Below are 27,984 nucleotides of genomic sequence, written 5' to 3' on the forward strand. Positions count from 1 at the left end.
TTCTCATTCTTATCCCCATCCTATTCCCTTCTCCCTTCCTTCTCTCCAAACACTGTGGTACATCTCAGGTCAAGCCCACACCCTTAGTCCCTCAGACTCACCTTTCTATGGGGCAGCACTTGGTTGGGGTTGGGGGGAGGCAGAGATGGGGTTTTCCTCTCCAGTAGGATTTCTCTTCCTTGGGGTTCCAAGGACCAAGATCCTGCCACTTCCACCCTGGGGCAGTTCTGAGATAAGAGAACACACGGGAACAGGAAGTTCCCTTCTCTAGTCCCATCCAGGTACTTAGAGGGTCTTCAGAGCTTTAACCCTTAATGTTCCAGTTATCAGGATAAGAGCCAGTACCGAGGAAAAGGGATTTCTACGGTACCACATAGAGCAGACTGATTTTCAAGTGTTGGATATGCATAAGTTTTTCATGGGTGTGGTGCATGTGAACAATTCCACCTGTCACCCTCTGTTCTTGACACTGGTTTTTACCACTCATTCACTAATTAATCATATGCCATCTGAGACATCCATTGCCAAATCAAACTATCTCCTTGATTAATTATCTACTGTCATTGCACCTACTCGTTATTTATCTATTTAGGTCTAGTTTCTCCAACCAAACGGTAGGTTAATTGCAGGCAAGATACCATTGTCTCCTTCTACTGGATGACTGGCCCCTAGTAGGCAAATAAGAGATCTAGGGCTAAGGAAATTTACTTTCAGTGATCCCCTTAATCCTAAAACAGGTAAGAGGAGTAAAACCGAAATGGGGGTTAGGGTAGTGAAGAGAGAAAACTGTTTCGTTTGGAAGACAAAGAGTAAAGGTAGTCATGATACCGTTGATTTCAATACTTTGGTGTTTTGCTGTGTCACTCACCCATTAAACTAATTCCCAAGCCTCTCTACTGCATCCCTGGCCTGTCTGGCTTTCCTAGGGTCTCCCGGTTTAATTACAGGGGGGCTCAGTTGAGGATGTTGACTTCCAAATGTTTCTTTTTCAAAGGTCCGCATCTAGTCCCCCTCCCCTTCCCTCTAAGGAAGTACAGTACTGTAGAAAGATGTGGAATGATAAGATTTAAATTTAAATTTCCACCCACTCCCGATCAATGACTGTGACTTTAGGCAAGTCGCTCAACTTCTCCAGCAATCAATTTCCTCATCTGTAAATAATCCTAGTAGATTACTTTGTAAGGTCCCTTCCATCTCCAAATTTATCATCCTATGAAACTGCACGAGACTTAGAGCTACGTTCCTCTTGGAAAATCATTCTTAAGTAACGCTCAGAGCCTCAGTTTCTCCTTCTATAAGAGGGGGCCAGTACTCAACCTCCGTAGGGCTATCTATGGTCGATTCAAATGCGCGCTCTCACCCCGCCGGTGAGGGGCGGGGGCCGGAGCTGGAGTTGGGCCGGGCCCAACCTGAACTCCTCCCTCTTAGGACGATGCTCTTCGGCCTCGGCCGCGCCCCGCCCCCTCCCAGCAGCGCCGGGAGCGGCTCACGCCAAGGCTGGGGGAGGGGAGGCCCCTCGCCGGGGCGGAGCCTGGGGCCTGCGAGGCGGGACTTGGGCGGCCCTTTTTCAGAGAAGCGACTCTGCGGGAAGTGCCCGCCCGTGGCTAGCTGTTCCGGCCGGGTGGAGCCGCTACCCCGTGTCCGGACCCCGAGCGGTGAGAGCGGGCCCGAGGATCCTGGGACTTCGGGCCTCACCTGAGTGGAGCTCGCGAGCCGTGACGCATCTGCGCGGGGGAGAAGGGGGCGGGGTCAGAACCTGCTGGGACCGGATGTTTAGACGGAAGTGGGGGCGGGGTCTGGAGGGGGGAGGAGAAAGCAATGGAAGTGAGGGGAAGGGATAGGAAATGGGGAGAGAGAAAGAATGGCAAATGAGTTGGGGGGAAAGGATTGGGAAGGTAGGGGAAGGCATAGGAAATGATGGGGAGAAACGATGGGAAGTGAGGTAAGGAAGGAAAAGGGGTGGGAAGGGAGAGAGGAAAAGGATGAGAAGTGAAGGGGAAAGAGAAAGGATAGAAAGTGAGGTTGGAGGGGAGGTGTGGGGAGAAGAAGGGATAGAAAATGGAGGGGGAGGAAGAGAGAGGTGAAGGAGGAGAAGGGATGGGAGTGGGGATTTTGGAGACCTAGGTGTTGGGAAGAAGGGGATAAGATGTTGGAAGGAGTTACAGGGGAAAAACTGGGGGTAAGAGCAGATCTGTGAAACAGTAGCTCCAGGCCTGTCCCTGACCTCCAGGCTTGCTTTTAGACCCTCCCACCCAGTAAAACACGATTTCTTAACCTGGGGTCCCTGATACTTAGTATTTTTATAGCCAGTTTCAATATAATTGGTTTCCTTTGTAAACTTACCTATTTTATTCATTTAAAAACATTATTCTGAGAAGGGGTCCATAGTGCTTCACCTGACTACCAAAGGCATCCATGACACAAAGAAGGTGAAGAACCCTTGCTCTAAAGTATACGCTTGATGCTTAGATTGCCCATATTTCGGCTGTTTCCCTGTACCCCTTTTCTCCCTTCCCTGCCTCCTTTCTCCAAGCCAGGAACAAGGCCTATGGCAGTGGCTTTTAAGGATGTGGCCATATACCTTACCCAAGAAGGGGGATGGGGGCAGCTGGACTCTGGGCTGTACGGGGATGTTATGCAGGAGAACTACAGGAACCTGCTGTCACTGGGTAAGGACCATGGGGTTGGGCCTTTTGTGAGACCTACATCCTAGGACAGGTTTCTATGGAAGAAAAATATCTTGCAGGTATAGGGGTTTTTTATGCTTTTTTTTTTAAATAAAGTTGCAGCTGGTAGAGTTAGCAATTAAAGGCCCAGTGGCTAGGACATTAGGTGTTATAGAAGAAAACGACTAGCATTGCAGTGAAGATTGAGTTGAGATATCAAAATTATGTTAGATATTTGAGGCACAAGACAAACTGCTTTCCTTGGAGAGGAATCATCAATGGAAAGAAGCATCTATGATGGCTTCCAGCTTTGTAGAGTGGAAAGATGATGGTTGTGGATTGGGGAGTCAGTTCTTCCTAGGAGTGGCCATTTCTAACACTCTCCTGGCTCTCTTTTCAGGGGCAGATACTGAAATTATTGGGCTCAGCATTTCTGACACTGCCTTCACAACTTCTGTTCAGAAATAGTCACAGATAATCTTGTCCAAATCTATTTAATCTCCCACATAGGAATATGTTTTTCATCTTGACCTAGTGTGTTTTTATTGTGTGGGATAACCTTGATAATCTTCACAGTTCATCGTCAAGTTTGGGTTTCCATCCTAGCCAATCCCTATAATATTTTAAAACACTGATTTATTTTGACGGTTTTTCTCCCCAGATAGTAATAACTCATATTTTGATATCACTTTAAACTTCACAAAATGCTTTTCTCATCACAGCCTTGTAAGAAAACATAGTGCAAAATAAAGCAGCTGTTGGCACAGTAGATGGAATGCTGGGCCTGGAATCAGGAAGACTTCTCAGGTCTTGCCCTCAGGGGCAAGTTCCTTAACCTCTAATTGCCTCAGTTTCCTCAGCTGTAAAATGGGGATAATAATAATTGCACCCCCTCCCAGGGTGGTTGTGAGAATCAAATGAGATAATACCCATTTGTTTGTTTTTTAAAAGCACTTAGCACAGTGCCTGGCCCCTAGTAGATGCTATGTAAATGCTTATTCCCTTCCCTTCCCCTTAGATGTTATACTTCCCATCATAAAGCTGAAAAAAATTGAAGCTCAGAGATGTTAAGTCATATAGCATGTGAGCATTAGAGCCAGACTCAAACCTTGGTTCCTACAAGTCTGTTGTTCTTGTCATTTTTTTTATAACGTGTGTATGTGTGTACATACACATATACACACACAATGTGTGTACGTATACACACATCTATCTATACACACAGACGTACCTGCATCTATACATACACACATACATATATACACATACATCTATACATACACACACACACACACATAAGCTAGGGAGGTCAGTGTAGGCATACCTTTTTTTATTGAGCTTCACAGATAATGTGTTTTTGGTTTTTTTCATTTTTTTTTTTTTTACAAATTGAAGGTTTATGCAAACCTGCTTGGAGCAAGTCTATTGGTGCCATTTTTTCCAATTCACATTTTGGTAAATCTTACAATATTTCAAAGTTTTTCATTATTATTTTATCTCTTATGCTTATCTGTGATCAGTAATCTTTGATGGTACTATTATAATTGTTTTGGGGTGCCACTAACTGTGTTCATATAAGATGGTGAACTTAATCGTAAGTGTTGTATGTGTTCTGACTGCTGCACCCATGGGCCCTTCCCTGACTCTCTCCTCCTCAGGCCTGCCTGTTCCCTGAGATAGAACAGTATTGAAATTAAGCCAGTTGATAACCCTACAAGGCCTCTTAAGTATTCAAGGGAAAAGGAGAGTTAATTGATGCTGCAAACTTCGTTGTTGTCTTATTTTAAGAAATTACCACAGCCACCCCAACCTCCAGCAAATAACCACCCTGATTGGGCAGCGGCCATCAACATGGAGGCAAGACCCTCCACCAGCACTGTTCACAGAAGGCTCAGATGATAGATACATTTTTTTAGCAATAAATATTTTTTAATTAAGGTATGTATATATTTTTAAACATAATACCATTGCACACTTAATAGGCTACAGTATAGTATAAACAACTTTTATATGCTCTAGGAAACAAAAACATTCATGTGACTCACTTTATTGCAATATTCACTTTATGGCAGAGGTCTGGAATCAAACCTGCAATATCTCCAAGGTATGCCTGTAGTCAGAGTAGAGGAAGGAGAGCGTTTCAGACTTGGGGGTAGCCAGAGAAAATGCCCAAAGCCAAGAGATCTTGGCTCTTGTGCAGATGTACCTCTTGGGAGTAAGGTATATAAGAAGACTGGAAAAGTAGGGAGGGGCCTAGGTTATGACAGGGCTTTGAAAGTCAAACAGCATTTTATTTTTGATCCTGGAGGCAATAGGGAGCCACTGGAATTCATTGAGTCGCTCTGTGTGTGTATATGACATGATTAGATCTGTGTTTTACGAAAATCACTTTAGTGGCTGAGTTTAGGGTGGATTGGAGTGGGGAGAGACTTGAGGTGGGCAGATCCAGCAGCAAGCTATTGCCAGTAATCAAGGCATGAGGTGATGAGGGCCTTCACCAGACTGGTATCAGTGTCAGAGGAAAGAAGGGGACTTATTCCAGTGATGTAGCAAAGGTGAAATTGGCAGGCCTTAGTAACAACTTGGATATGGGGGTGAGAGATAGTGAGGAGTGCAAGATGACTCCTAGGTTGAGACTCTGAGGTCTCAGGGACTGGGAGGATGGTGTTGCCCGCTACAGTAATAGGGAAGGTAGGGTTTATAAGGTTTATGTATGGGGGGGAGGGTTTAAGGGGAAAGAAAATGAATTCTGTTTTGGACATACTTTAAGATGTCTGTGGGACATGCAGTTTGAGATGTCTGAAAGGCAGTTGGAGATGGGAGTTTGGAGGTCAGGAGGGAGATTGGGGCAGGAAAGGTAGATTTGACAATTGTCAACATAAAGATGGTAGTTATATCCATAGGAGCCAATGAGTTCACCAAATGAAGTAGTGTGGAAGAAGAAGAGAAGAGGGCCCTGAGGGACCCCTGTGGTTACAGGGTGTGATCTGGAGGAGGATCCAGCAAAGGAGACAGAAAGGGTGGTCAGATAAGTAGGAGAGAATGGTGTCCTAAAAACCTAGAGAGTAGAGAGTACCAAGGAGGTACTCTCATCAATAGTGTCAAAGGTTGCAGAGAAGTCAAGGAGAATGAGGATTGTGAAAAGGCCTTCGGATTTGGCAACTAAGAGGTCATTAGCAATTTTGGAGAGAACAGTTTTGTTGGAATGATGAGGTTGGAAACCAGATTATAATGAGTTAAGGAGAGAGTAGGAGGAGAGAAAATGGAGGCACCTATTGTAGAAGGCTTTTTTGAGGAATTTAGCTACAAAGGGCTGAAGAGATATAGTAGGACCATAGTTATCAGGCATGGAAGAATAGATCAAATGAGTGATTTTTCAGGATAGGGGAGACATTGAACATGTTTGTAGGAAGTAGGGATGGAGCCAGTACAGTACAATGAACATTTGTTAAGTGCCTACTTTGTGCTAGGTACTGCTCTAAATGCCAAGGATACAAAAAGAGGCAACAGACAGTCCCTAAACTCAAGGAGCTTGTAAACTAATTGGAAGTTGTTGTTCCATCATGTCTGACTCTTCTTGACCGCATTGGGGGTTTTCTTGGCAAAGATACTGGGGAGGTTTGCCATTTCCTTCTCCAGCTCATTTTATAGATGAGGAAACTGAGGCAAACAGGATTAAGTGACTTGCCCAGGGTCACACAGCTAGTATAAATGTCTGAGGCCAAATTTGAACTCAGGAAGATGAATCTTCATGACTTCATGGCCAGCACTCACTCATCTGCTGTGACACCTAGCTGCCCTATGCGTTCAGTGAGGGAGACAAGTAAATGTGTGTGTGTGTGTATGTGTAAAAAATATACAGAATAAATACGAAATAAAATTAAGAAAGGAAAAGCACTGGAATTAAGAGGTGTTAGGGAAGGCTTCCTGTAGAAGGTGCGATTTTAGTTGAGACTTAAAGGAAGCCAGAAGTCAGTGGTCAGAGTGGAAGAAGGAAAGTGTTGTTCCAGGCATTGGGCACAGCCAGAGAAAATGCCCAGAACCAAGAGATATGTCTTGCTGGGGAACAGCCAGGAAGTCAGCGTCACTGGATGGAAGAGTACTCCTGGGGAAGGGAAGTAAGGTGTAAGAAGACTGGAAAGATGGGGACTGGAGGCTAGATTATATATGTAGAGAGAGAGATTGAAAATAAGGGAAAGAGTGGGGATGACAGAGGGGACAATCTGTTGGAAGAGATAGAATGGAACAGCATTTTGTATTTAATCCTGAAGGCAACAGGAAGGTATCTGGGTTTATTGAATAGAGGGATAATATGATCAGACCTGCACTTTATTTAGAAAAATCAGAGACCCGCAGAGGAGAGAGACTTGAGGCAGGCAGATTCCCATAATCCAGGTGTGAGGTGAGGAAGGCCTAAATCAGAGGGATGGCAGTGTCACAGGAGAGAAGGGCCATGATGCTAAGGTGAAATCATGAGACCTTGGCAACAGATTGGATATAGGGAGTTCTCAGTGTTTTCTTCCTTCTTACATGAAGGCGATCCCTGTTCTGCCAGTAAGGAAATTGATTCAGAGATGAAATGACTTCCCCTGTCACATGGCTAGTAAATGGCAGCCAGAAATTGAATTCAAATCTAATGACTCCAGATGTGATCCTTTTTTCATTATGTTACATTGCCCCTAAAAAACAGTAATGAACTCAGTTATTTAAAGAAAGAAAGAAATACTAGTTACAAATGTGAATAAAAAATATTTCTGCCAGGTCAGCATTAGAAACTTTAAAAGCCAGATACTTAAGGTTAATTCTGTTTTTAACCTTCCTGTTTGTTCATAAGCTGGAAAACAAAGGCTAGCCTTCCTGTTCTTTCAGTTTTCAAAATATGTCTAAACTTTCAGAAAAACCCTCTCATAAGAGGTGAATTATCTCTAATGTGACTGATTCATCCACTTGTTTGTGATTTTCCAACATCAGTAAACATTTCTCAAGTAGTTGTTCGTTAATTAGGTTAGTTTACAACATAAAATCAAGGATTGCTGCATGCTTTTTTCCGGGGGAAAAAAAGGTTTTAGAGATTACCCAGCCTAGCCCTCAACTTTGCTAGTGAAGTAACTTAGCCCTGGTCTCACTGTTGCTGGGTCAGCAAGTTTGAGCTTGGCCTCTTGGGCATGAGAGCCTGTAGCAGGTTTTATTGAAGAGTGATTTTAGTGTGCAGTGGTTTTTAGGTATGGATTTGTCAAATACGAATATTTTATGTATCCTAGGTTCAATTTCTGGACTCTGTTGTGTTCCATTGATTTTTTTTCCCCCTTCAGTACCAAGGAGTTTAAAAAAATTATTGTGTTATGCTACATTTTGAATTTGTACTAGTCCCAGTTTTTATGCATTTTTGTCAGTATTGTCAAAGGTTTTTCTTTATCACTTTTCATTGATTCACGTAGGTGTATAGGAATTCAGATGATTTTAGTTATCTTATTATAACTTACAAAGTCATTTATTATTGCCATTCTTTTTAAAAGAAATTTTTTTTTAAGGCAATTGAGGTTAATGACTTGCCCAGGGTCACACAGCTAGTAAGTGTCAAGTGTTTGGTCTGAGGCTGCATTTGAACTCAGGTCCTCCTGACTTCCGGCCCAGTGCTCTATCCACTGTGCCACCTAGCTGCCCTGCCATTCATTTCTAATTGACTACTTTGGATTTTCTAGTTATATGCCATTGTCACCAGCAAATAGAGATTAACTTCTTCATTGCAAGTGTTCCATGTTGCTTATTTCTTTCTTTTTCATGCCTCATTCCCCACTGCTTAGATTTCTTTTTTTGCCCCTGACTGACAAGTGTTTATTTTCTTTCCCTTCCACCCCACCCCTAACTACTTAGATTTCTAAAAGTATTTGAATAGGAGTGGTAAAAGTGGACGTTTTCTTTCAGCAAGTAATAAGGCAGCAGATTCTAGGCACTGGGAATACAGACATAAAAATCAATATCCCCTGGTCTCAACAAGTTTATTGACGTCCTGAGGAGAACAGGGGACATGTAAACACATAAATAAATACAAACTCTATACAGGATAATTGTGGGGAGACAAGGGCACTGATCCAGAAAGGTCTTCTCTGGGGTAGGAGGTGCTACTGGAGCTGAGCTTTGGAGGAGGCTAGGAATTCTGGGAGGCAAAAGAGAGGTGTAGCAGGAGGGCATCCTAGGCCCAGGAGCCTGATGCCTCCCAAGTTTGGGAGTTGAGGTGCCCCGGCAGGAGAACAGTCAACAGCTGGAAGGCCACTTTGGCCAGAACATCGGCTGTGTGAAGGAGAGAAATGTGTAGTGAGCCTGGAAATGTGGGCAGGAGCCAGATTTTGTGGAGTTTGAAATGCCAAACAATCTTTTGACATGAATAAATGTTGTATTTAACAAAGCCTGTCTTTGTGTCTATTATTATTATATGCTCACATATAGCCTTTATTTTCATAGTAATAGGTTACATTGTTATTAAACCATTCTTGCATTAGTTATAAATCCTTTGGGTTTTTTTACATATTTCTGTATTATAATTTAATATTTTTGCATCAATTTCTGTTAACAATATTATTCTGTTATTTTCCTTCTCAGCTTTTTTTTTTAGTTTAGGAATCAAACCCATATTTTTCTCATAGTATTTTGTATTTTACCATCTTCTGCTGTTTTTAAACAAAACCTCTCACCATAGTGTAGGAGTTAACCTGTACTTTAAATTTGTCGTGACTCCACCTAGACCTTTCCTTGGCTTTTTGCCCACCATTTCCTGAACGTGTTTCTCATCCTCACAGTGGAAGACATTCAGAAAGAAACTGTACTGGGATGAACAGTTGAGGAAATGGAGAACAGATGTCTTGGGGGGACATGTTCTTCAGAAACTTGAGAGGCTGTCAGATGAAACAGAGAGCCTGGCATTTTTAAAGCATTTCAGAGTCCCACTTTTACATAAGCTTAGGTTTTATTTCAGTTTTATTTCATTTCACTTTCCTTACCATTCCCTCCATTCCAATTAAACTGTGGCATCCTCCTCCCTTTGATTCCTCTCTCCCCTCCAACATTCCATTTTCTGCCTCCTTGTATTTGTATTTGTATGTGGACTGTGGCTGGAAGGCCCTCTCCCACCCCTCTCACCTGCCTCTCAGAATCCCCAGCTTCCTGTAGGTGTGATCAGCTCAGTACCTGCACCTCTGGGAAGAGGTCTGTCTGGACATCTTCTTGAATCATTCTCTATTGAAATTACTTTGTACATCTTTTATAATTACTAATTTATTTGTCTTCCCAAAATAGAATGTAAGTTCCTTGAGGGCAGAAATGTCTAGTTCAGTGCTTTATACATAATGGGTGCTTAATAAATGTTTGCATTGAATCATCCTCCTTTTGAGGCGAGTTGAATGTAATTAGGTTATCCACTTCCAATTTTGTTATTTTTGTATTCTGTTCTTTTGTAGATAACTTTCTTTTCATTTTTCACATTAGCATAAAACTGCACAATTCAGTATTATTTAAAACACTTAACTTTTTGTTTGGGAGGCTTTGCTAGTAGTTCAGAGATTTCTTTGAAGTGCACATCTCTCTGGGATGACTTTTCAAAGTCTAAATGCTTCTCCTATGTCTGTCTCTTAACTTCAAAATGAATATTGATTTTTCTGGCTAGATAATACTTGGTTCCTGCCAGGTGTCAATTTTGAATGTGTTGTATTTCAAGTTTTCTTATCTTCCCCCTTTTTTTTTCTTGAAAGGGGGGCTATAATCTTGATTTATACATATGTATACATATATGCATAATTTTCCTATGTAAAATCTTTTCACTATAAATGTTATAGTTGAACTATTATGTGTCTATCTTGGGTCCTTCCTTATCTGAGCCCTGCACATTCTTTCTATTTGTATTGCTAATTCTGGGATGTTGTCTTAAAGATTTCCTGAAATGTATTCAGTGCCTTTTGTTTTTCTAAATTTTGTGGGATGGCAGAGATCTTGAGATTGCTAGGAGCCATTTTTCTGGCCTGTCTCTAGAATCTGCATGCTTTCTTTTTGGAAATCAGTCAGCTAAGTTTCTTAACAGTCCCAGCCCTAGAGTATCTTGGGGGAAAATTCATTGGTTCTCTCTCCTCAACTTAGCAAGCAATTTTCCTATGTATTAAGACATGTTTGTTTCTTAGGCATTTTTGAAGTTTTCTGGATACTATTCATTTTTTTTCATCTTTTTTTCTTTTAGCACCTTTTAAAATTTTCTCCATTTAAAAAAAAATTTCAGACTCTCATGTGTTCTTATGATTTACTTAATATTAGTTCTTATTTAATTTCCACAAATGTGTTGTTCATTTGAAGATGTCTTTCCAATATCGTTGTTTCTGTTATTGATTCATTTGTATAGTAATTAATTTTCTTGAATTCTTTTTTTTTTCTTGGAGAGACTGGAATAATATTGATTGTGCCTCCAAAAATTAGGAATGGCTACCATCACTTCAGAAAACAATCAAAACAAAAATATAAAGCATTGTCTGTTAATAAATATTATTGAACTAATATTGGCTATAATAATATTAAATAATAATAAATACATTGTGAATTGATATTATAGAAACCAAGAACTTACAGGACAGTTAATTGAAATGTATTAAACTAGTAAGACATTAATAGTAACAAATTGTAACTTTCCTGTATCAGAACTTGTTAAGTATAACATTACGAAAATTATAATCTTTAATACAGTATTGAAGGAAAACTGAGGCGGCTATAACTATGGAGAGATGTTCATCCAGATATTAAATTTAGTTTAATGATTTTGTAAAATTGAATTTTTTTCAATTCTTTTTTTTTCTTTCTCCCATCCCTTCCCTACCCCAAGTTAATTTTCAAGTTATAATGGTTCTAAGGGCAGTTATACAAGGTGGTGCAGAGACTGGATGGAGCACCAGCCCCAGGTCTGAAGAACCTGAGTTCAAATATAGCCTCAGGCACTTCTAGCTGTGTGACCCTGGGCAAATCACACAGAGATTGCCTCCTCACCTCACAAAAAGATAAAAAGCCATAATAATAGTTCTTTACTTTTTTTGGTTCATTTTCTGTTTTGGTATTCTTATATAATTTTATCTTTGGTGTTTCTAGGCTTTTTCAGTAGTTGAGAAGCTTGGATCCCTTAACATTTTTATACTATCATTTTAACTGAAAAGTCTGATTAAAAAATGTCTCAGAAACCTTTTCTTGAAAGACTTTTTCTTAAAAACAAGATATTGTGAACCAAGGGAAAACATGAGACAAGTATAGGGGATAGTGATTTGTGTAGTTTAGTGGAAGCCTAGAGTACATGGTGGGGAGTAGTGGACAGTAAGGACCAGAAAGGTAGTTTGTAGATTGATGCTAAAACAACAAGTGTTTTAACAACTCAGGTCCCTTAAAATTCAAAATAATGATAACTTACACTTAGTACAGTCCTATGAAGAAAGGAGTTCAAAATATTAACCCCATTTTGCAGATAAAGAAACTGAGTTTAAGGATTTCCAGAGACAGGACCCGGCTTATCATTTTTAATATGAATGCAGTATTTCCTTGCCTGCTGCTGACACTCCTAGTTTTGTTCAATTTTTTATCTTCTTTTTATGTACTCTAGTCAATGAGACCCAATGCCATTGCAAATCAGCACCTAGGTAATGTGTGTGTGTACTGGTCACTAGCATTGAAGAATTTGACTAGGAGGTCATAGTTTTCCCTTGGAGTCTACCTGGGAACATGTGGCAGACCAGACCTCTATGCTTTAGGCATATACAGACATTCTTTTGATCCAGAAAGATGGGGGCAAATAGCAGGAACGACAGAAAAACGGAAAAGAATGTTTTCTTTATTTTGGTTTCTCCCCCACTGCCTAGTTTAGGGCTTTGAACCGAAGTGCACATACTAGATGTTTATCCAGTAGAGGCTAACTGAGAAAGCTGTTTCACCCAATCATATTCAAACAGGAAAGGGAGAATTTCCTTGACTCCGGTGACACAAGGAGACAAAGTGCAGTCTTACAATGAATGACAAAGGCAGGAAAATAGACCGGAGAGCTCAGAGAGTTGGTAAGGGCAAGACTGGGAGTGAGTGACAGAGGTGATTGGTGGGAGGCGATGAAGAGCTTGAAAGAGCAAGAGCCACAGAAAAGAACAGGTCACGTTCTCTAGTTTTGGGGAATGGAAAACCGGGAATTGTGTCATCTTGGGGAACTGAGGGGTTGGAAACTCAAGGAAACATAAAAGAACTGCTTTCTGGACAACCTTAGGCAGTTGTAGAAGAGGACTAAAATGGCCAGAGGGAGCTAGAAGCATGTGTGGACATATCATGTTGTAGTGAAAAAAGTGCCATGTGAGCAGGGGCAGTCATCTGTTTATTTTGTATAGACTTGTGTGTGTTTTTTCTTTTTAAAAATTTTGTTTTATCCCATAGCATGTTTCTTAGCAATGTTATCATTTGGAAATACAAATGACATCCAGCTTTAAATCCTACGCACGTGGCATTTTTTTTCCCAACAGATATTACCCATTCATTCTCAATAACAGTAATGTCAGTAGCTGTATCACCCCATTAAGGCTGTGGATTGAAATACTTTTTTTTTTGGAGCACGATGACACAGAATATTTTCATCATTATTTTGTGATTTGGTGCCTGAATTTTAATTCAGAGCAACACCGCTGCAGGGCAGTAAATTATATTGAAATAACTGTGGCATAACATAAATATCCTTTAGTACATTTTGTACATTTTCTTCTTTCATTTCTTTGTTGCATAGATAGGCCTGGTAGAGGTATAACTAGATCAAAGGATATGCACGGTTTAGTAATTTTTGTGGCGGAGTTCACATTGTTTTCCAGAATGGCTGGACCACTTCACAGCTCTACCCACTATGTACTAATTTACCCCTCTTCCCCAGTCCCTCCAACATTTATAATTTTATTCTGTTATCTTTGCCAGTGTAATGGCTGTGAGGTTGTTGTTTTAATTCACATTTCTCAAATTATTAGTGATTTAGACCTTTTTTTTTTTTTACATACTTGTTGGTAGCTTCAATTTCTTCCTTTAAAATTGCTTGTTCAGGGGCAGCTGGGTGGTGCAGTGGATAGAGCACTGGCCCTGAAGTCAGGAGGACCTGAGTTCAAATCCGGCCTCAGACCAAACACTTGACACTTACTAGCTGTGTGACCCTGGGCAAGTCACTTAACCCCAATCGCCTTAAAAAAAAACAAAATTGTTTGTTCATATCCTTTGACCATTTATTTATTGGAGAATGGTTCTTAGTCATAGGAATTTAAACAAATTCCTGGTATATTTTGAATTTTAAGTCTTTGTCAGATAAATTTGCTGCAAAGATTTCCACCCCTAGTTACCTGGTTCCCTTCTGATTTTCACTATATTAGATTTGTTTGTGCAAAAACTTTTAAATTTTATATGATCAAAGTTGAACATTTTATAGTATGTAATCCCATCACTTTTTTATACAGGACTCATTCCCTATCCATTGATCTGAAAGATAATTTTTTCCTTGTTCTTCCACTTTGTTTATGATGTGCCCTTTTATGTCTAGGTCATAAACTTGTGTTTCCCAAGACAGGCTGTAAATCCTTTGAGGGAAGAGACAATTCACTTTTGTCTTTGTATTCACAAGTGCCTAGTGACGAGGGCTGAGAGGTTTGGGGACTCCTCAAAACCCAAAGTACAAAATGGGTCATCTGGAATGAATTCACAAACTCAAGCAATCTTTAATGCCAAGATGCAAGAAGTTTATTATTACACTTTTCAGCGGGCAAAGATTCTTAAGGAACCTGCAAGAGACTGAGAATGCAGCTAGGGTTTATATGGAAAAGAGCATGGGAAAGAAACGCCAGGAACACTGATGAGGTAATCCAAAGATGCAGGTGTCTTTGGGGGCTATGGATGGGAAAGTACAGGGAGTATACCGGACAGGAAAGGGAATGGATCTTTGAGGTCTGGCAAGAGGAAGAGTTCTTGGGCAGGTCAAGGACACCCCTCTCCCTCTGTCTTAATGAGAAAACGCTCTGCAACAGAGGAAAGCTTTCTCACAACTAAAAAATTGGGAGGCTTCCAGATACATGATCTGGGGGCTGGGGCCTGAGCAGCCCAGCTCTGTGTAGCTGTACCAGCGAGAGAGACAAGGGTCGTGCTGAGGCCCATGTATGAATAACTGCTAGGCACAGTGTCCTTGGGCTGGGGAGTGGTTGTTAGAGGCAGTGTTTCTGGGACTTGGAAGGAATTGGGGTTCAAATACAAGCACAAGCACGCAAGCACCCCATCACTAGGACTTGATAAGAGCTAGGTAAATGCTTGATTGATTGACTGATTGTACTGCCTACCTTTTAACACTCCCACTTCCCATATCCATTTAGTTGTTTCATCTTATAATTTCTTACGGTATACCATCTTCCCATTATGTCTCCTTTTCTCGCTCCAGTAGCAACCATCCTAATGCAGGCCACCCTCACTTCTCACCTTTCTGTACTGCTTGTTTCCTGTGCACAGAATGTTCTCCCTCTTTACCTCTGCCTTTCAGAACTCTTGGCATTTTTCAGGGTTCACCTCAAACCCCACTTTGCGCAGGAGGCCTTTCTTTGTCCCTTGCCCCCCCCCCCAGCCATCCCCTCTGGGGTTGTTACCTTCTACCTTTTCAGTATCTTATCTTAGGTATGCATGTTGTCTCCACCTTTGGAACAGAAGCCCCTTGGGGACAGGGACTACTTTTGCTCTTTTTTATATCCCCTGGCACTTAGTAGACACGTAATGAATGCTTGTTGATTGATTGCTTGATTATGATGAAAGTGCTTTATACTCTTCAGTGCACCTATGATCTCATGACTGTAGGTATTCCCTCATTATGCAGGACAGCCTTTCCATGTTTTCTCATAGGTCCTCCTTAGAGGATTCAACCTACCCAACGTACCAGAGAACTTAGCCTAGGTTTTAGTAACATTTCATGGGTACCAGTACAGTACTCAAGTTTTCCCCTTGTTATCCCACTCTCTTAACACTTTGCTTGAAGAGCCTTTGAAGTTCTTTCCAGCTCTAAATCTATGATTCTATGTTTATACATTTCTCCATTGTCTTTCACACTGGTTCTGGGTAATATGCCGAGGCCTGCAGTTTTCAGTCTTTGAAAATCATGGTATTCCTATAAAAAAGGAAGGTATTTTTTTTTTCAGCGAGATAATCTATTTCAGCGGGTGCTCGATGGTTTGGGGGAGGGACCATGAATGAGGATGGTAGGAAGAAATGGGTGCTTGTGGAATATTGTGTGGAGAAGATCTGGCAGTTGAACCCCTGAGGAAATAGCTTTGTTTAACTGGGAAGGAACATAACAAGAGAAGTCTGGAGAAAATGCAGACGATTAAGAGGCCCTTTGTAGGCAGAAATCTAATGTCTGGAGGAGACCAAATCCTCTTGGGGTGGCAGGAACTTAGGGCATATGGAAGAGAGGAGAATTACAGAGTTAAAGGCTAGAATGATTAGAAGGGAATCTGAAAAGATGATCGTATTGTCTCAAAAATATGAGCAGAAATGCTACAGAAACTAGAGCAATTCATTTAGATGGCAGAGGAAAGAGATGCCAGTTATGAGACCTTAGAAGTGAAATTGTGGTACAAGAAACTAGACCCAGTACTGAGGGAGATGTCTTTTGTGTTTAAAAGGCTTGACTTCGGGGCTATTCCTTTTAGTCAGTAAGGGAATAGAAGCAGGGTTCTGACCACAATAATGATAGTTTGCATTTATATAATGCTTTAAAGCTTGGAAATTGCTCTACTTATTTTAACTTATCTGAGCCTCACAAGAACCCCGTGAGTTAAATAGTTATTAATAGATATTATCCCTATTTTACAGATGAGGCACGTGAGGCACAGAGAAGTTGTGTTTTACCCATGGCCAAACAGTTACTAAGAATCAGAGGTAAGATTTGAATCCAGGTCTTTCTGACTCCAAGTCTAGCACACTAGGCATTGTGGCATAGTATTATTCCAATGTAGAATAATAATACTAACATATGTATGTGGTGCTTTAATTGTTTATAAAGCACTTTTCTCCTAATAATCCAGTGAGATAATGTAGGTATTCACATCTTGCAAACCATGATATTACAAATAATAGCTGAAGGATCATATGATAGAATGATGTTCATATTCCACGCACCGTGCTAAGTGCTGGGGATACAAAGAAAGACAGAAACATATCAACTGCTCTCAGAAAGCTCACCTTCTAACGGAGGATGCAAATGAATAGATGGAAGGTAATCTCCCAGCGAAGGCACAGGTGGTGAGGAGGACTCAGAAGGGCCTCTTCTAAAAGGGGAGATCTGAACTGAGTCTTAAAGGAGCCCACAACGACATGGAGGTGAGGAGGGAGAGCATTTCAGGCCTGGAGCACAGCCAGTGAATACCTACAGGGCAGGGAGATTGAGAGTCTTGGTCGAAGAGGCCAGTGTCACTGGATGAGAGGTAAGATAGAGGAAGACTGGAAAGGTAGGTAGGAAGGGGTCAGGTTGTGAAAGGCTGTAAAATCAAAACAGGAGTTTATATGTGATTTTGGAGGTAATAAGGAGCCACCGGAGTTTATTGAATGAGGGTTGACAGACTGTGCTTTAGGAAAATCACTTCAGCGGCTGAATGGAAGATGGATGGCAGTGGGGAAGATGAGGTATGGAGGCCAACTGGGAGACTGCAGTCTCTGGTGTAGGTGCCGAGCACCTCTATCAAGGTGGTGGCTGTGGGAGTGGAGAGAAGGGGAAGTGAATGAGAGCTTTTGTGAAGGTAGAAATCACAAGAATTGGCAACAGATTGGGATATTTGGGGTGAGTGTAAGTGAGGAGTCAAAGACGATAAATGACTGGAAGAATGGTGGTATACGGGAGAGTCAGGGAAGTAAAGATAATGAATTCTGTTTTGGATATGTTGAATTGGAGGTGTTTGTTTATAGAACATCCAGTTTGAGGTTTCTAATAGATAGTTAGAGATACAAAACTGGAGGTCTGGAGGGAAGTTAGGACTGAATAAATCTGAAAATCATCTGCATGGAGGTGAGATTTGAACCCATGACAGTTTATGAGATCACTAAGAGAAGAAGAGAAAAGAGTGCAGAGCAGACCTTGGGGAACACTTACAAATAGCAGTCATGACTTGAAGATCCAGCAGTGTAGACTGAGGAGTGTCAGACAGGAGGAGAACCAGGAGACAGCAGTGTCACAAAAAGCCAGAGAGGCGAGAGAAGCCAGGAGGAAAGGTGATTACAGAGTTCATGGAAGATGAGAATTTGTAAAAGGCCGTTAGGACTGGCAATTAAGAAGTCATTGGTAACTTGGGAAAGAGCATTTTCAGTTGAGTCATGAGACTGGGAGCCAGACTGCAAAGCATTTAGAACAGAGTAAAAGTGGGCAGCTAGGTGGTGGCACAGTGGAGAGAGGGCTGGGCCTGGAGTCAGAAGACTCATCTTCCTGAGTTCAAATCTGGCCTCCGACACTTACTAGATGTGCAACCCTGAGCAAATCACTTGACCCTGTTTACCTCAGTTTTCTTATCTATAAAATAAGCTGGAGAAGGACATGGCAAACCACTCCAGTGTCTTTGCCAAGAAAACCCCAAATGAATCATGAAGTCAGACGTGACTGAACAACAACACAAATGAGTGGAGGCATCAGTTGTAGATAATCTGCTTTCTCAAAGAGTTTACCCATGAAAGGGAGGAGAGATACAGTGTGATAGGAGGGATAGTTTAAAGTAAGGAAACATGTGTGGGAAACATGTACATGTTTGTAGGCAGCAGTGAGGTAGTCACTAGATAGAGTTTGAAGATTAGTGAGAGGGTAGAGGGAGTTCTCAGCAAATGGGGCTTTTTTTTTTTTTTACAATGAAGTATTCCATGGGGGCCTAAGGAAGGATGAAAAAGTTTGGAAAAGCCACTGTGGTGAGTGGGATAGTGCATTGGTCGGGTAGTATATTGCTGTATTTGAGGGCCCAGTTGAAATTATGTAATGTACATTTGTAGCAGACTCAGCATATTTTCATGATTTTCTCTTGCTCAATTTCAGTGGTATGTGAATAGGAATGAAGGCAATAGATAATGGGTATAATCTAAGGATGGGCAAGGCATGTTTGAGGGTAGGATATGGGTGTGAGGGACTCCAGTGTAGACCATTGTGTTAGACCTAAATTCGTTCACCAAGGGATTGAGATAGGGAAAGGAAGGAGAGTGTGCTGTGAGGATGGCCTGGGAAAGAACTGAGGTGTAGAGGAATTCGAGTTCCTGGTGAGGGTGAAGAACAGGGCGAAGGGCCCTAAGGCAGAGGGGAAAAGGGAATGAGAAAAATAATTATGATCATGAAAAGAAAGTTCAGAGTTCTTGAACCTCTGCCCACTTGGAGCTTACATTCAAAGAGGGAAACAAGATGCACATATATGGGTATATACAAAACATATAGAAAGCAGATGGAAGGTGACTTGGAGGGCAGACCCTACTGGCTAGAAGGCTGGGAAGAGCCTTACGCTAAAGGTGGCCCTTGAGCCACGTCTTAAATGAAATGAGGGATTCCAAGAGGTGAAGTGAGGAGAGAGGAGCATTCCAGGTGTGGGGAACAGCCAGTTCAAAGGCACAGAGATGGGAGACAGTGTCCATTGTGAGGAACAGCAAAGAAGTTAATGTAGCTGGTTTGTAGATGGCTCTTAATCTTGTGTAGGAAATTGAACTTGCTTTTGAAGTCTGTACTGAAATAAATACCTATTGTTAAACCTGATAAAGAATCATAATTTTAAATGGAAATATTGATTGTTTTAAACTTTTGTTATATTTTTATTAATTTATTTATTTTTAGTTTCTGATGTCTTGAGAGCCCATACCTTCCCCTCTCAGCATTGTGGTTTTCAGCACAGACCTCCTCTTTGTGTATTTGAGTGAGTACAAGCTGTTCTGTTAGGGGCCAAATGTGGTACGGTATCTCCATTGACATGAAATACTGGAAGGTTGTTTCATTTTTTATCTTACTGTTTTCAGTGTCATCCTTAATTGCTGTAAAGATGATTGGGCATTAATTGGATCTCTTGCCAAGCTTTCTATAAGTTTGTTTTTTCTGTCCACTGAGATTTAATATTTCATACAGTGATACTGCTCATTTTATTCTTACAAATGGGTTTTTTTTTCTAGGTCAGGGGTCCTCAAACTTTTTCTGTAAAGGCCCCCATAGTAAATATTTCAGACTTTGAGATTGAAGTAGCAAAAATCAAGGTGATTATGTTGGTACTTAAATAATGAGAGAAAACAAAATTTTAATTGACAAAATTCAAAAATATAATAATAAAGTACAAATTTTTAAATACTAATGAGAAGAATGCATTTCTTTTTGGGGGGATAACATTTAATTGGGGTTTAAAGTTAGTGTTGCCTATGAATGACAAATGTTCATCTGTTAATGCTGCTACCTATGGGATTTTATGTAATTCATCTTTGAAAATGGCTTTTCACACAGATAAGTACTTGTTAAAATTGATTATCTGAAATACAAAGGAAACTAAGGACAAAGTTACCTAGCTGTCTATGATTTAATTTGCAAAGCTAACATTTGCATATCAAACCAGGTCACCTGAGTCCCAGAGGTCAGAGACTAGGAGTGATGTAGAGAGTTGCTTTTATATCAAAAAAGGGAAAAAAAAATTACAGAAACTTGTTTTGAATATAATTCAGTTGGATGAAGCAGATCACCTGACTAGCTTCTTCCTGACTTTCTTAATCCTGTTCCAGAAGTCCTTACCTGTAGATAGTGCCTTTTGTAACCAGAAAGTATACTGGGAAAGAGAAACTTGGGGTCAGTGGTTAACAGTCACCCCCCCACCCCATCTTCCTGAGAAGAGTCATTATTCAATTTAAACTCTAGCTCAAGAAAAAAAGGAACTTATACACTAAGATTGGCAAGAGGACTTAAACTTCTAGCTAGCTTTTCTCCATTTGCCAAAAAGGTGGACTTAGCTGCTGATCAACCCTCCAGAAAGGGAAACCTAGCTTTTTTTTTCTTTTAGTGAGGCAATTGGGGTTAAGTGACTTGCCCAGAGTCACACAGCTAGGAAGTATTATGGGTCTGAGGTCACATTTGAACTCAGGTTCTTCTGACTCCAGGGCCAGTGCTCTATGCACTGCACCACCTAGCTGCCCCTGAACCCTAGCTTTTTAAAACAAAGTATTTCATCACAGCAGAATTTCTTGACAAAAACAAAAGGTGAAAACAAGGCTTCAACCAAAATAATTTTCCAAGTGGCTCATTTGTTAGCTAAGCAAGGAAAAGGTATTTACTGATAGCAAGTTAATTAAATTGTGCTTGCAGATGCTGAAGAAGAAATGTGTCTAAATTATCTGCTACTAAATGGAAGTCTTCTCTATCTAATCACTAAATCAATAGGTATCCTAGACTTAAGAGACTATGGTAGTTTGGTTTAGCTGTTAGGGTTACCTTTTCCTAAAGAAGGAAGCTTTATCCTCGTTGACCCTAAAAACAGTTTGTTTTAAGAAAGAAACAAACGATTAGGTCGTGTGTCCACATTTTTGTTTCTCTCAGCTGGTTTGACATGCATTGCATGGGAGTTACAGTCTAAGGGGGCCAGTCCAGAACTGGTTTGATTTGAAAGTTAGGGTGCCCAGTTATATGCCTTTTCAACAGGGGCTGATATCATCCTGACATCATTCTAAGAGGAAACACCTGTTCTATCAGACCACCCTCCCATCATACCAGACCACTTCCAGTCTTGGGCTGTCTAGGCAGAAGAATCTTTCTCTACCCAAGCCTGGGCAGCTCCCAATGCAATCTCATTATCACTAATGTTCTTCTGAACAACTTTTCAGAAGGGGGCTGGCTGGGGGAAGCTCTGAGTCTAAAAATCATTTTTCACATCCTATATAATCAAACTAAAAATAAATCAGAGTAATCAAAAATTGCTGATTTCCTTTTTATACTGCCAAATACTGATATCAAATCCACAAGCTTATGATTTTAATTGAACTAATAAAATAATTATCAAACAATAAAGCCTTAAAAATAAATAAATAAAAATAACAGAATGAAACTAATTGAAGGCTAATAGTTTTAAAGAAGTTTATTTTCTCTAGACACATTTCTTCTTCAGCATCTGCAAGCACAATTTAATTAACTTGCTATCAGTAAATACCTTTTCCTTGCTTAGCTAACAAATGAGCCACTTGGAAAATTATTTTGGTTGAAGCCTCGTTTTCACCTTTTGTTTTTGTCAAGAAATTCTGCTGTGACGAAATACTTTGTTTTAAATTTTCTAATTTTTCTGACCATTGCTTTACTGTGAGTTGAGATTCTTGTGATGTGATTTCAACCTATGGTGTATTCTTTTAGCTGAGCTAGTGTGCCATTGCATAATAAATACTTTGCTTGACCATCTAATTTGAAAACAAAATACAACCGTGTCCCAGCCAACACCTCCTGGGGCTGCTCCACAGGCAGAGAGGCTTCAGTGCCTGTCCCCCTGTCCCCCTGCCATCCCTTCCCAGCTTGAGTGCCTTCAGTTACTGAAGCAAGGGGGACCCCTGGTGTGGGGATGCACCTGGACTGTACAGCAGCTGCTACAACCACCCCTGCCACTGCCTGGCCTGCTGGGAGCCCTCTGAGTCAAATTTGCATAATGTGAATTTATGTAAATTGAGAACTGTCTGTAATCCAGACTCTGCTATACCTTAAAACCAAGGCTCTGCTCTTGTTTTGACATAATGGAATGCTCTGGTAATAATTTTTTAAAATGTCATGGTTCAGCCTTATGTGAGGCACTTAAAGCACTGTCAGATTTTAACTTTGTCACTGGGCTGAGCCAAAGTGGGAAGTGATGGTCTCCATCCTTCAACTCTGCCTTGGTAGCATGAAAGCAGCCGTATGTAAATGAATGAGTGTGCCCGTGTCCCAGTAAAACTTGTTAGACACAAATTCAAAACCATTCTTAGATCATTGGCTGCACAAAAACAGGAGATGGGCCAGAGTTGGCTGTCCTGGCCATAGTTTGCCCACCTCTGCTGGACACCACTGTTGCCATCTGGTCCCCTAGCTTACTGCTATAGGCTGTGGTGTTTCAGAAGCTGAGAGAGGTGAGAATTATCCATTAAGAGGGTCAGAAGTAGCAGAGAAGGCTAGGAAACTTTGAGAACTGAAAAAAAACCATTGTCCTTATTGTTTAAGATGTCATTAACCTTAGACTCTAGTAGAGTGATGAGGGTGAAAGCCTGGGTTACAAGGAATTGAGGAAAGAGAGGCTGGGTGGATAGGAAGGCATGGAGTATAGGCAGCTTTTTAAAAGTTTAGCAGGAAGTGAGAGATCTGGGACAGTAATTGGATTTAGATATTAAAGGTCAAGAAAGGGCTGGTAGGTGGTTCAGTAGGCCTGGAGTCAGGAAGATCTGAGTTCAAAGGCAGCCTTAGACACTTAATACCTGTGTGACCCTGAGCAAATCACTTAACCCCTGTTTGCCTCAGTTCCTCATCTGTAAAATGGAGACATACTGGAGGAGGAAATGGCAACCACTCCAGTATCTTGGCCAAGAAAACCCCTTTGGGGTCATGTAGAAGCTGGCATGACTGAACAGCAAGAAAAGTCAGGAAAGTTTTTCATTTTTTGGGGGGGGTTAGAATTAAACCTGAATATATATCGTCACTTCTCTGAAAGTAAAAAAGTGATGATGATGCCTTTAGCAACCACCATCATTGTGTTCTAGTTTTTGCAGATCTTTTTGAAAGCACTCTAAGATGTTTTCACCAAAACACAACTTATTTATTTGCCACTGGATGGAGTGGTTTTAGGAATGATCAACAGAATTCTGTTTTGTTTAATTTGATACATTAGGAACAGGTCACAATTTTAAATGGAAACCTTAAAGTTTTATCTACTTAGGTTGAAAAACTAGTGAAAAGGGATTAACTTTGAAAAGAAAGGAAAGAGAAAGGAGTTACTTCTGAAAAGTACATTTTGAAGGGACAAAATGGCAGTAATGCTAGCTCACATATTTATAGTGTTTTGTAGTATACCAAAGTGCTTTTGTTCCAACATCTCCGGGAGGTAGGTAATACTATCCTTATTTTACTGATGAAGAAGCAAAGGCTCAAAGAAGTAAATTAATTTCCTTGTAGTCATATAACTAATGCCAGAGTTGAGCTTTGAACCTGTGTCTTCTGACTCCAGGAGCTGAAAGTACTTCTTTTTCTCCCCTATTAGGACATAAGCTCATTGTGAAGAAGAATTGTTTCATTCACTGGACTTCTATCCCCAGCACCTTAGCAGTGCTAGGCACAAAGTAACTGTCTGTTAAACACTTGTTGATTGAGTGATGGATTAACGCACATAACCAACTGAGAAGCACCAATAAGATATCATCAAAGGAACATTAAAGCTTTTTCTGAAAGGTTTTTCTTCGCTTTGTCCTCTTCATTATTTTTCTTCCCTTCCAGTCTATGCTGAATTTGATTTTCTGATCCATTCACTACATATCCTTATTTGTTCCTTCTTTAGACGTTCTCTGTAACCCTTAAAGAGTTAAATTTTCTAAAGTACTAGCTTTGAGTTCCCCCTTCTAATTTCTTTTACTGCCTTTATATTTTGCCCCATCTTCCTTTAAAATTTTATTCCAACTGTGCCTCACTCTTAGGAATATCATTTGGGTGAGGGTAGCAGTGTTGGATGGGAGCAGCCACTGTATGGTAGAAATTACCCTGTGTCCCAAATTATGCAGCTCAGCTCTGCCCTAAGTTCACTCTTTCCCAAAATGCTTTGCCGTCTATCATTTGCTAATTGTCATTCTTCTTCCTCCTCTAGCTTCCTCTCTTCTGCCAACTGTCCCCAGAAGCTCTAATATCCCTTTCCCTAGGGCAGGATCCTGTCCATTGAGGTATAACACTTCTTCAGAGAAGGCATCAGCTCCTTAGAATGAACACATCGGGAAGCCCCTGTCTTCCACCATAGACACTGACTTCCTCCCCCATGGAGTGCTCTTAATAGAGAGGAGGGAGGACTTCCTTGTTCCATTCCCTTCGTCTGAATCCTTCCCTTCTGCCAGCCTTCCCATTCTCCCAGTTGCCCCTCTTGTCCAGAGATTATAGAAATTTCTGCCTCCTCACTCTTCCCTGTGAATTTGGTAGGTTCCTCTCTGTGCCTCACGCTTCCCGATAGTTTGAGTGCTAGATTTCAGGTCAGATGATCTACATTCAAATTCCTGCTTCGCCATGTACCTTTGTGATCTTGGCCAAATCATTTCAACCTCTTTGGGGTTTAATCTGTACAATTAGAGTGTTGCATACACTTGACCTCTAGAGTCCCAGAGTTGTGGTGATATGTAAATCTTTTACTTGTGAATTTCTTCCTTGTACTCTATCTCTTTAAGTAAAATTACTATACTTTTGCTTTTAATTAAAAAGATACCTATTTTACATTATCTTTTCTGGTATAGCTGCTATGGGGAATATATCCTAATTCTCTTACAAAAATCACTCAGTGAGAGGATTCCTTGAGCTTAATTAAATAACTGTAATAATAATTACAGAAATAGTGTTCTGGTTCAGGCTCAAGATTGTACGAGGCAACTGGGACACATATCTAAATTCAGTTGAAAGTAAAAGCAGCTTTACTGGGGAAAAAAAAGATTGTAGAATAAGAGCACTTAGTTCAAAGGGAAAGTAATTTTACTTAAAAGGATAATGTGTGAGAAAAAAAGTTCACAATAAAAGACATTACCAAATATGTAAGTACAGGAATGCCTCAACCCTCCCCTGCCCCAAAGCTGCGGCATTCTGGAACATGCAGTTGTCTTTCTCTAAGTAGCTATTTCATGTGCCACTTCATGCCTATATTGAGGAACAAGGCCCAGATTGAGAAGTTTCCCCCATTTATACTGCTTTAAGATAATAATGTTTCCCAGGCAATATAACTTAAGATGACTAAAAGATGACTCTTACCCAAATACCAAGGTTTTTAATAGGGCTTTTAAAATAGAGATTTTTAAAGTTGATGCGTGATTGGCTATTTGTAAAGCTTACTTGATTAACTTTAGCTCCCATTCCTTCTGTCTTGTTCTAAGTTGTTGACCACTGGTCTAATGCTGTTCCACCCTCCTGTTTAAAGGAGTTGAGATTTTTAACTCATGGTTGCCAATACATCTCATAAGTGGGTAGCCCAAATACATATCTTAACACCCAAGTCTCCTGGGATAGTTTCCAGATCTTAGGGCTTGCTATACAAATCCTCATACTGGTGAGTTAGGTAGGGCAGATATTAGTATTTCAATTTAACAAATGAAGAAACTGAGGCAGACAGACCAAGGGTCGTGCCTTGTCCCTCTAGTCCTTACTCACCCATAACTTTGACCTGCCCTCATGGCAATGTTAGACTGTGGAAGGTGTGGGGAATGATGTAAACTTCATTTCTGAACTTCTAATGCTAATTTGATCTCTTCCAGGATTTCTGAGTTTTTTTAAGAGGATATGGAGACACTCACTCCTTTTTATCTGTTCCCTACCTTACTAAGTACATTCTACCCTCCTGGTTAGGAAACTTTCATACTCTTTTTTTCTTTCTACAGAAATTAAAGGTGTAAGTGGAGGTGAAGGGCTTGCCAGTGGGGAATCTAAAGGGATGCCCTCAGCCTAGACAAAAGAAGAGATCCCCTCTGAAAAAGGGGAAAGCCATGAGGATCAGTATCAAAGACACAAAAGAAAGGGAAGTTCTATAAAGGTTACTGTAACTCCTGAGAAAGAGAAGTGGTGTATTGCCCTACTGGGAGCAAAAAGGCTGGGGAAAAGCCAGAGGCCCCACAGGGAACCCTATGACTGCGACAACTGTGGGAGAGCTTCAGGAAGAGCTCCAGCTTTTACAATCACCTGAGAATCCATTGAGGTGAGAAGCCCTCTTCATGAGGTGTGTGGCATCAGCCTCTGCCAGAGCTCACACCTCATCTGTCATGCAGAACCATACTGTAGAGAAAGAAATCTTACCAATGCAGTCAGTGTGGCAGAAGTTTTGGCCAGTGTTCAGCCTTAAGCAGGCATGACAGGACCCATACAATGGAGTCCTGAATGTGGGAAAAGTTTTAGTCAGAGCTCTAACCTCATTACCCACTGGAGAACCCTCTTAGGGGAAAAGTCCTATCCATGCCCTGTGGGTAATGAGAACTTCAGTCAGAAGGCCCAGCATGTTAGACACCACAGACTCCATACTGGAGAAAAGCCATATGCCTGTGATGAATGTGGGAAAATATTTAGAGATCACAGTGCACTGAACATACGCAAGAGGACCCATACAGGAGAGAGGCCATGTGTGTCCTGACTGTGGTGAAAGTTTCAGCAACGGCTCTGCCCTTTGTCATCCACACTGGAGAGCGACCCTGTCTCTGTGATGCGTGTGCCAAAGGCTTCAGTGCCAGCTACTATCTGGCTCAACACTGGAGGAACCACAATGGGGAGAAACCCTACAGCTGTGACATTTATGGGAATGGCATCGGGGAGTGCTCAATACCCTTGCCTTGAGTGTGGGAAGAGCTTTAGCAGAAGCTCTGATCTGCTCACCCACCAGCGTGTGCACCCCAGAGAGGAATCCTACCCTCGCTGGGAGTGTGGCCGAGCTTCCGTCAGTGGTCCAACCTCAACAAGCACAAGCGGCCTCACAGTAATGGGATCCCTCCACAGCTTTTGCAGATCATCCATCCTCACCCGAGTCACAGATCATTTCACTTTGTAGGATTTTCTCTCTTGACTCAGTAAGAATCAAGCCTAAATGAAGTCTAAAACTTCTTATAGTCTACCACTATTTAAAATGTTTTTAGAAATAGGAATTTTGTATTCTCTTAAGCAGATTCTTAGCGGACATGTATTATCTCTTATGCTGGGAGCAGAGAGGATTTAGCAGGGAAAAGGGTGGGAAAAAATTAGCCATTTAAAAATTACTAAATTGGAAATATAATTTTTTTTCATTAAATTGTAAAATAAAACCTAAAGTAACATATTATTTAAGACATTGATTTGAAATTCATAAAAGTCTTCTTCCTTGCACTGTGCCACATGCGTCCCTGATCTTATGGGGTTCCCCATAGATTCCTTTCCTTAGAAAGATTAAGGAAAATCATTGCCCAACTCCATGGCTCAATTAGTCTAAAAATTCCTTTAACTATCAAAGACATTTGATTTCAGGTCTCAAACTTTAGATTTGTATCTTCCAGATAGATGTATTTGTTAGTAGCAATAAGTATGTAAAAAAGAGATAGAATAGTCTTAATGGTCTTTGCAAATCTGTATAAAGTATCA

General features: G+C 40.9%; 2 protein-coding genes across 8 annotated transcripts in view; one reads left to right on the forward strand and one right to left on the reverse strand.

Moving 5' to 3' along the window:
• ZSCAN10 (zinc finger and SCAN domain containing 10) overlaps positions 1-27,984 on the reverse strand; it is a 128,926-nt gene that overhangs the window by 13,875 nt on the left and 87,067 nt on the right. For 3 of the 7 annotated variants that reach the window (XM_020995668.2, XM_078152630.1, XM_020995667.2), the window contains exon 1: positions 102-1,456. The exons of 3 other annotated variants lie outside the window; for them this stretch is intronic. The gene's annotated coding sequence lies outside the window, so the exon portion shown is untranslated. Of the gene's footprint in view, positions 1-101; positions 1,457-1,695; positions 1,777-27,984 lie in introns of those variants that run through there. One more of the 7 variants, XM_020995663.2, reaches the window with a different exon arrangement.
• Positions 1,347-27,688, forward strand: LOC110214509 (uncharacterized). Its single transcript, XM_078151718.1, has 5 exons — positions 1,347-1,655; positions 2,534-2,669; positions 16,539-16,604; positions 19,516-19,594; positions 23,912-27,688. The coding sequence occupies exons 1-5, from the start codon at positions 1,347-1,349 to the stop codon at positions 23,916-23,918; spliced, it is 597 nt and encodes a 198-aa protein (XP_078007844.1). The 3' UTR covers positions 23,919-27,688.

This window comes from Phascolarctos cinereus, unplaced genomic scaffold (assembly GCF_003287225.1).
Source record: "Phascolarctos cinereus isolate Bilbo 61053 unplaced genomic scaffold, phaCin_HiC Scaffold_4;HRSCAF=312, whole genome shotgun sequence".
In the NCBI taxonomy this organism is placed as follows: domain Eukaryota; kingdom Metazoa; phylum Chordata; class Mammalia; order Diprotodontia; family Phascolarctidae; genus Phascolarctos; species Phascolarctos cinereus.

Coding starts and splice junctions, on each gene's coding strand:
- LOC110214509 (XM_078151718.1), top strand. CDS start 1,347: ATGCGCGCTCTCACCCCGCCGGTGAGGGGCGGGGGCCGGAGCTGGAGT. Junction 1,656..2,533: donor CCGTGTCCGGACCCCGAGCG/GTGAGAGCGGGC, acceptor CCTTTCTCCAAG/CCAGGAACAAGGCCTATGGC. Junction 2,670..16,538: donor CAGGAACCTGCTGTCACTGG/GTAAGGACCATG, acceptor CCTATTTTACAG/ATGAGGCACGTGAGGCACAG.